The sequence below is a fragment of the Silene latifolia genome, chromosome 10, assembly GCF_048544455.1.
Source record: "Silene latifolia isolate original U9 population chromosome 10, ASM4854445v1, whole genome shotgun sequence".
In the NCBI taxonomy this organism is placed as follows: domain Eukaryota; kingdom Viridiplantae; phylum Streptophyta; class Magnoliopsida; order Caryophyllales; family Caryophyllaceae; genus Silene; species Silene latifolia.
Window position 1 is genome coordinate 160,555,490 of NC_133535.1, and position 9,505 is coordinate 160,564,994.

The 9,505-nt window shown below is 30.7% G+C and overlaps 1 protein-coding gene across 1 annotated transcript; it reads left to right on the plus strand.

Moving 5' to 3' along the window:
• The first annotated feature begins 3,623 nt into the window (after positions 1 to 3,623).
• Positions 3,624 to 8,826, plus strand: LOC141608785 (two-component response regulator ARR14-like). The gene is made up of 7 exons (XM_074428128.1): positions 3,624 to 3,717; positions 5,401 to 5,553; positions 6,194 to 6,481; positions 6,615 to 6,691; positions 6,962 to 7,136; positions 7,795 to 8,054; positions 8,635 to 8,826. The coding sequence occupies exons 1-7, from the start codon at positions 3,624 to 3,626 to the stop codon at positions 8,824 to 8,826; spliced, it is 1,239 nt and encodes a 412-aa protein (XP_074284229.1).
• Positions 8,827 to 9,505: the final 679 nt, after the last annotated feature.

Here is a 9,505-nt window from a genome sequence, read left to right on the forward strand (position 1 = left end):
ATATTACTGATGGAATTTCCGTCAGATAGTTTTAAGCGCCATTGACTTTGTCAACGCGCCAATAGTATTTGACGGGATTTCCGTCAGGAATAGGCCCGTCAGGAATAGGTACTGACGGATATTCCTTCAGAAAACCGTCAGTTTCCTGTGTTTTCTGACGACTTGTTTTTTCCGTCAGTGTGCCCGTCACTATGCCGTGTTTTCGTTGTAGTGTATTATGTTGCGTGATTGTGGACTTGTTTGTGTGTATTGTTTAGTAGAAAGTTACTCAAGTCACTATAATGGTCATAAACTCATACCAATGTTGAAACTAATGACCTACTAGATAAGTAGATAGTTTTCAAGAAAACTCATCGTATTTTATTGCCCCCTCGCCCTTAGTATAAATTGAAATGTGAGGTATTAGAGTAATGATATTTTGTTGTTACTTTTATTGTATAAATTTTATTAAGGGTTATGATAAATACAACCTGATGGGGCATATTCTGCACCGCTGACCAAGTCAACACACTGAGCAAGGTCAAAGATATCCACAGCAAGTCAACGACTTAGACTGCCTAGCCGATGCAACCCATCGGCCTGTTAGCCTGGGTCACGGCCTGACAACCCGCCAGCCGGGACACATATCCGCGTACTCACATCCAAGGCCCTCGGCCGGCCTGCCATAGGTCCATCGGCCGAGGGTAGAACGGTCTTTCCACCTGATAGCCACTTGGCCACTTGGCCACTACGTGACAAAAGGTGAAAGCCTATAAATACTCCTCAACCTTCATTGAGGAGAGGATCCCAACTAATCCAGAACTTGACCTAATATCACACATAAACTGGTATTATCTTCCTCATCTCTCTACAAAATATTGCTCTAAACGACATACAACTTAATCCTTTAAGTTTACTGATTTGAGCGTCGGAGTGAGTACGCTTGGCACAAAGCCAAGCCCTCAGTTCGTTCATTGTTGCAGGAGAGGCCGAGAGGAACGATAAAGACAAGAGGAAGCAAACCAAAGACATTATTCTACAAGCCAAGGGTGGTAACGAATACCTGCTCCGGAATTACGCCCGGAACACAACCCATTGGGTTGTATTTAAGAAACTAAAAAAGGAAATAAACACTTAATATATGCATTAATTGCATTGATTCATGTGTAATTTATTATTTAATTTATAAATTAATACCAAATTTAGAAGGGTATTAAATGCTTAAATACAACCCATTGGGTTGTATATAGCATTTCCCTTTTATTAAATAACACTCCCATTTTAGAAATTCTGGATTCGCCACCGCCAATTACCCATTTTTTGTGAATGACTTGTTCGTTTGACTAACAAAGATTGCAAAATTTTAGAAACGATGATCGAGGAATGTTTTTGTTTGGAGTTATATAGTTTTAATCCTTGTTCCCGTAAATCAAACATTGTCACAATACGTTAGTTTTCTTTTCGAATTGTAACAATTTCATAAATTAAATACGGGTTTAATACTTTAGTAGGATGCAAGATTCAATCTACACTTGCTAGCCATACGTACCGATAAAATTTCTTATTAGGTACAGAAAGTTTCCGTTTTACATTTATTATTCTTAAACTATGACGGCGCCGATTGTTACTTTTCACTAGTAATTTTAAATTAACGGAAAAATGCCAATAAGACTTTCTTTTCTAAAACCGATGATAAAACATTTACGGATCCCATAAACCGTGCACTATGACAATAACTATTTCCCTTTTTAGAAAAGGTATTGTCGTCGAAAAGCAATTAATAATACTTACCCAATTTCATAAATAAACAAAGAGGAAAACAAAATGAGTAACCACATACTAATTTGGACCTAATTTAAAAAAAAAAGCCCTAAAACTCTAAAATTGTTGGAGCAATGCACAGTTGCACACCCCCAAGATGTTTTAATATTTTTTGGTTTTGTTATCTGAAATTTTAAATGCCTTTTTTACATTAGAGTCTTGCCTACAAATTTTATTAAAATCTGAGGATCATGGCAACAACAAAAAAAACTGAAATATTCTTATAACATCTCAAATACTCCATACCTTTTTCTTTAGTATTTAAGTTTTTCACTAATTAAAGACATAGTGAATTAATTAAGGAAAGTTACAAGTTTATTTTGTGTTGACACCACTTATCCAACCCACTGAATTGTATCACCTTTTAGTAGTTTTTTCCTTATTGGTTATACTATTTGACACCCTTTTACTAACTAACCTAATACATTAATTACAAAACCCATTGGCACTTCTTAGTCTTATTTTTACCAACAATTTGCAAACAATCAAATAATATATAGTTACTTATGATTCTATTATAATATAAAATGATTAATTATCCACCAGTTCACGATAATACGTTATTACCAACATTACAGCGGTCAGGCGAAAAAAGATGAGTAAAAACAAACGAAAAGTGAACGTATGCACATTGTTTCTGGATAAACGACAGGTGGATAAGTTGACGCGTTTTTTTTAGTTGGATAACCCTGATGACATATATAGTAGTATAGATATGATACGATCTGATACGCGCTGATACACGATCAAGCTGTATCCCTGTTTACTTTCATGGAATGCAAATGAAAATTGATCTGATACGCGTTATTTTTTAACATTAGCAGACATGATTATTTTTTGTCTTAAGAGGTACGAGATAATATCTCAAAACTTACAATACTATTGTAATTCAGAAGATATTTTTGAATAAATGCATATTATAGGTGCTAATTGATTTAGAAATTCTCATTATTTACTTCTTTTATTCAAGCCATTTTATATTTTACTATTACTTCTAAAATAACTAAAATTCAAAATTATGTAAATTGTTTGATTGAGGAAGTACTATATAGATCTAATTACCAGCTAAACACTATTAGATGACATTAGACTTTTTTTCACCATGTAAGTTAAGGAACACCCTGGCCATTTTTAAAAATTACGATAATATGGTACATCTGGTGAACCTAAAAATTTTTCCTTTCAAGAATACAAGGATTTCTTACTTATATTAATTAGTCATAGTTTCTTGGAAATGATATCATAGAGAAATTAAATAAAAATTAGCAGATGTCAACAAGTATAGTTGGTAAAATCGTGAGAGGTGATATTCATAACCAGGTTCAAATACCGTGTCAACATCAAAATCGCTCTTGTGAGTTCGTTATACAAAAAAAAAAAAAAAACAGAGAAATTAAATTGGATAATATACCTAATATATTTGAAATCACATTAGGCATAATATAAAATGTAAATCAATTGATTCATTCTAAAAAAAATCTAAAAATCTTAATATATTTTAATTATCTATACCCCCAAAATGCTTAATCACACATATTATGTGATAAACGACGTCGTAATTGTGCAATTAGCCTCTAATCTACTTCTTTTTCTAGAAAAAAATACATTTAGATAATTTTCACATAAGATAAAACTTTGTTGGGGTACTAGGGTATACCCTTTTTCTCATGGCAAAATATCACCCATTTCCTTTTAGACACATGTAATATTAACTTTTTCTTGAGAGTTTTCCTATAAATATAGGGTTGTATAATAGAATTGTATAGTGCAAATCTTAATAAAAATAGTGAGTGTTAAACAAAAACTATTGAAAAAAAAAAAACATGGCTGGTATCAAAATTAAAATTCTTCTTGTTGATGATGATTGCACTGCTCTAAACATTGTTGCTGAACATCTTCAGAAAATGAACCATCATGGTAATTTTATGTTTTTTTTTTATGTGCTCTTTGACCTAATGTGCTCAACACTAATTCTAACGCAACTGATTCTTTACGTTTATTTTTATAAAAAAATTTAGAAAAAAATATGTAAAAGAAGTCGAGTTAGAGGGAGTAACATTTTTCTCTATCTGATAAAATTAGTTTATTTTTAATAATTCTTGTTTAAAACTGTTTTTCACAAGTGTTATTGTAAATCAAATTATAATTTATTTAAATAACTTTACTAAGATAACTTTTACTAATCACATTTTTACATGATAAGGGCTTCAATATTTTTGGTATATGGTTTTACAATGTTTTATTGTAATTCGGTTTTAGAGGAGATTTACTCGTATTAATTTAATTAATGTATTTATATTTCAATTATGCATTTTATATATATAATAATTTATTTTCATCCACCAACCAAAACAAATTGTTGTAGTTAAAACTTATTTTTGATAAATAAATTTATTTATAAATAATCTTTCTAACTTTCTTGTATGTCTTTTGTGTTATTTATATATCACCTACAATTGCATGTGTAGAGTGAGTGTGGATTATAAGTTTATAACCGTTAATAACTTCATGATTAGTCAACTGAAATACTTGTATGTAGGAGACTTAAAACCGTAAACTTATGTGTGAGTAAGAAACTCAAGATTTGTGTTTTTTTTCCTACTCAACATGCATGATGCCCCTCCTTGTACCAAAAACATGTCATATAAAATTACAAGTATACTTATTGTAACAACAAAAATATTTATGTAGATGTGGAATGTTAGTTTAACTTTTCAAATTCATTAATTAATTTATTCTTTCTTCACATTTTTGAATATATTTTGATTAGTTTAATTTATTTTGATTATTGTTTTTTTTTCTTTAATGCTTCATTTTCCCTGCTCATTGGTCAGTAAGACAGTAAATCACGAGTACTTGTATTACGGCTAGAGTAAAATCAACTGTTTTTTTTTTTTCTAATGTCAAATTTTAAATTTGTAAAATACCGAGTAAGTATTTTTTTTATCACAAATATTTGTTAAAGGCCGTCTCTCGTAAAATTATTGAGATCCCATTTTTTTAATCTATTTATGTGTCTTTCTTACCCTTTTTAATGTTGTTTTTTATCCAAAAATAACTCGTTAATTTTATAAAACAATTTTCATAATCAGATCCATTTCATCATTAACCATGATCTTTTTTGTAAGTAATAAACCATTTAAATTATATCCTTCGTACTTTTGTATAGATTTTGGTACTTTTTAAATTTTTTTTAGTTTAGTTTGTAAAATGGTCTCAAATGAATTTATTGCGAGACAGTCCTCAAAAAAATAACTTTTTTTCTATTTAGGTGGATTTATACATAAGACAATTTTACAGGAGTCTTGTCGATAATGTAATTATTTTTATTAAAACTAACCCTAGTCGTTAAGAAATTGTAGAAAGTAAAATTAAAGAAAAACAAGTTCAGAAATCTGTTACTCAAAAAAAAAAAAAAAAAAATTAATTTTACAGGAGTCTTGTATGACATATTATTATTATTAATGAAATTGATCTTTTACTCAAAAAAAAAAGTTCAGAAATCTGTTTGCCTAATTAATTTTGCATATTAATTAGATCTTAATGAATAATCTACTTAAATTGTAACCTAGTTATTCTATGTTGACATACATTATGCAGTTATTGCTATGAAGAATCCTTTGGAAGCTTTAGCTACACTTCGAGAGAACTATGAGGCATTTGATCTTCTATTGACTGATGTACATATGCCTGAAATGAGTGGCATCGATCTCCTCAAGCATGTTAAGGAAGAATCCCAACTCCCTGTTGTCTGTAAGTCGTAGATCCATTTTTTCCGTACCCCTTTATCCGTATTTTTATAATCCGTATTTGATCTTTTATAGGCCTGAAATGAGGCATTTGATCTTCTTTCCAAACTCTTTTTATTTACTAGTACATTTTTCATAATAAAGGACCATTTCTATTATGTAACCATTTTATATTATTCGTGACCGTTTTTTTAGTACTTTTGGCACTTTTATTATTACTTTAAATCGTAAAGGGTCTCACAATGACCTTATGTGAGTGTACTCCCATAGGAGTTAATTAGGACCGAGACTAACTCCGATAAATCGTTAATTTCATAATTTTATTTATATTTGATATTGTGCAACCATGAGGTAGTCAAAAACTTATTATTCAATAATATCGGATTATAATCTAATAAAAAAAATTAAAACGAGTCACCAAATTGATTGCATTTCTTTGTAAATAAAAAATAACTCGATACAATTCTCAATTCAATTTTCATTTTTGCTCACCTTGAAAACTCTGTATATCTGATCCTATATGTGTTTTATGATTTACGAAAACCCTTAAAGTATTGAGGTATTGTTTTCGATTCATAGTTTTGACAAAAAAAAAAAACATAAATAAGTTGTATATAATTTTTTATTTTATTTTTTGGATGCAGTGATGTCAGCCGATTGTGACAAAGACATAATGTTGAAAGGTTTGAGAGATGGAGCAGCATTCTACCTAGTGAAACCCTTGACTCCGGAAAGCCTTACAAAATTATGGCAATTTGCTATTTATGAAATGAAAAACTCTTTAACTAGCGACTCCCCAATTGTAATAAGGAATCCTACACATTTTCGGTCACTTCTGACTACTAGGGACACCAACAAAAAGCAAAAGCTAATTTGGACAACATCTCTTCATAACCTATTCTTGGAGGCCATTAAGACAATTGGCATAGAAAGTAAGAACCAAACCTAATAAAATTGATTGTCTCACGATAAGCTTATCATAGACAAATTTATATAAGTATTAGCGTTAACTATATTTTATAGATTTAACCTTTGAATAAGCTAAAAGAGAATATTAATTTGTAGGAGCTGTGCCCAAGAAAATATTGGAATATATGAATATTCCTGGACTGAAAAGACAAAATATTGCAAGTCATTTGCAGGTAGGTTTTAAGTATAAACTTCTTATTTCAATTTGGTTAAAAAAACTTGAATTTGTAAGAAAATTGTTAAATTCATGAAGTAGATTTATAGTCGATTTTTTGCATTAATATTTTCTCTTTGATTTGGTTATTTTAGTTGACATGAATAATTTGACTAAAATCTTCTAAAAATTCACTTATATCTAAGCGATTTTTCGATTACGTAACATTCATTTATTTTAGTTAGACACATTTATTTGTATTAACATTGAGAATTTGCATCTTCTGCAGAAATATCGTATTTTCATGAAGCGTATGATGGAAAAGTCTAACACCTCTGAAAATGGAATTCCTGGTGATCTGAATCAAAGGCCACTTAGATCAAGTTTTGTGATGAACGAGATCACATACCTTGCCAACAATTTTCAACAACAGTATCATGACCTCTTAGCTCAAAGGAGAAGAGGTAGCTACAAATATACTTTTATACATTTTTTCATGAGCTTATTACTCAATTTTTTTTATGACAGAAAACCCGCAACCGCTACTATTATATAATTTCTCTATGTTATCCATATGCTTTTTAATGGTTTTTGCCTACTCTACATAAATATAAGTAAGAGCACTAATGACAGATTTAGGGGAGTTTACACAGATAGTTGACCCGACACTTAAGTTGGGTACCCGAGTATCATCACTAACTTGAAATGACCTAATTTGAAAGTTTATTGTTACAAACTAATCATTGTCCCCGAAGAATTTGGTAAAAATAGACCTGAAAATGACCAAAATCAGAAATAACATAACCTAACCCATTGACCCGAATTCTTGCTAACTCAAAAAATGACCCGACCCAAACCTGAAAATGACCAAATTCCATTATTTTTGAAGTTACTCTATTCATTTACTATTTCTCCTACAGTTTTTATTAAATTGTTTACTCCCTAGTTCCTAAAATTCATATCCTTACTCCACAACTTAAAGCATACTCATTCCACAATAATCATTTGTTTTCATTTGATAAAAATACTCCTTACAAAAAAGGGTAATTAAATAAATGAATGCGACAGAGGGAGTACAATAACGTAAGTCCCTCATTTTACATTTATGACCTTATGAATCAGGTTTCATTGATGGACAAGGAGGAGTTGTACCTATGGTTGATAGCATTGGTGGAGGAAGCTTCCATATTGGAAATCCTCAGTTGAACTCCTGCAGTAACTATGTTGGACTGCAGATGAACAACAATGGAGAGTTGATTGGTACTACTAATGACATTTCTGCTTATAATAATCTCTCTTACAATGCACCTCCTCCTCCTTTTGGGATGGATGATCATGTCATTTATGGAAGGCTTGATGATGCTAATCAAGGGATGAATAGGGTAATTAAATCTCTCTAGCTATTTCTATATTTACTCCGTATCTTGTAGCAGATGTCAACTAACATAACTGGTAAAGTTATGAAAGTTATTACTTATGAACATGGTTCAATTCGAGTTAGTAACAAATTCACTCTTGTAAGGGGATTTAGATATACCCAACCTTACCCCTATGCTAACAAGATAAAGAGCTTTTTTCCAGGGGCGGACCCAAGATTATTTAATGTATGAGGTAGTAACAAAAAAAGAAACGACAGTTGGTGGAAACCAAAGCCTTTACTATTGAGTCACACCCCGTTTATGATATATTTAATGGAATAATATTTTACTTATCCACTATTCAATAATTAGGGTAGTTAAAATTCATCTTCTAAACCATTTTTTTTATGTTTAGGGTAACGGTCGCCACCCCTTGCTACTAGGTGGGCCCCTGCCTGTTTCCGAATGATTAGTAATATTAGAATGAAGTTATTTGAACAAAACATTAATCTATTTTAAGCATTAAAAATTCGCTTAGTAGTATTATATTTATGCTTATTAACTAGTAATATTACAGTGACTAATACTTTATATTTGGTAGCAGGAGCCTTTTGGCCCAGATATGGGATTCGGATTGTTTGATGGAAATGACAATGGTTCAGAGGGCTATGAAGGAATGGACCAGGTTAATATACTAATTAACCACCTTAAATTTAAGAGTATTGCTATCGATCAAATGGGTGAAACCCTTGCTCTACGGAGTCTAGGAGACGCGCGTATATTGCTTTTAATATAAGCGCCTCCTACATACACCGTGGTATAGGGGTTTCACCTCGTAGAAAAATAAGTTATCTAGTTTTCACCGTTTTTTTACTCCGATTCATAAATTAGTAATTATATAAATATTAATTAATGACACATTTCACACATCTAAGTAAGACTAGCCATGTACTTCTAGAAGTCTTAAACGTAGACCTATATGCAGGGACTTTATCTAAATGATGATAATTATGGTCTCGACTTTGGAAAAAATATCCAGGCAAGTAATTTTATTTATCATTTTGCCGTAGGCAAAATTCATAAATATTTTTGATCAATTCGATAAACAATAACTAGTACGGAGTAGTAGGAACCCTAATTTTTTAGGATTATCGCATTTTTTTAAAAATTTCTCACAAATTTTAACAATATCCAAAGAATTGAAGGAAGTATAGGCTATGAATACCAAAAAATGTTATTTTGTCATAGTTGTTTTTTGGCGTGAAGTGGTTTTTAATTTTTTATACGTACATTTTGTCAATCCTATAATTAATGTATCAATAAATAAATTTCTTGTAAAAGGCTTACCTCACAATAAATATTGTAAAATCTATTAAAAACATGTATTTACTAACGGATTTCCTAGGGCACATATTCATAAATTAATTAGAGAAAGTTTGTTGAGAATATTTCACTAATTATGATAAATTCTCTGA

What these genes read in the sequence shown, in the direction of transcription:
- LOC141608785 (XM_074428128.1), top strand. Translation starts at nt 3,624, where the DNA reads ATGGCTGGTATCAAAATTAAAATTCTTCTTGTTGATGATGATTGCACT. An exon ending in TCAGAAAATGAACCATCATG is followed by an intron (nt 3,718 to 5,400) that starts GTAATTTTATGT and finishes TACATTATGCAG; the next exon opens with TTATTGCTATGAAGAATCCT. An exon ending in CTAATCAAGGGATGAATAGG is followed by an intron (nt 8,055 to 8,634) that starts GTAATTAAATCT and finishes ATTTGGTAGCAG; the next exon opens with GAGCCTTTTGGCCCAGATAT.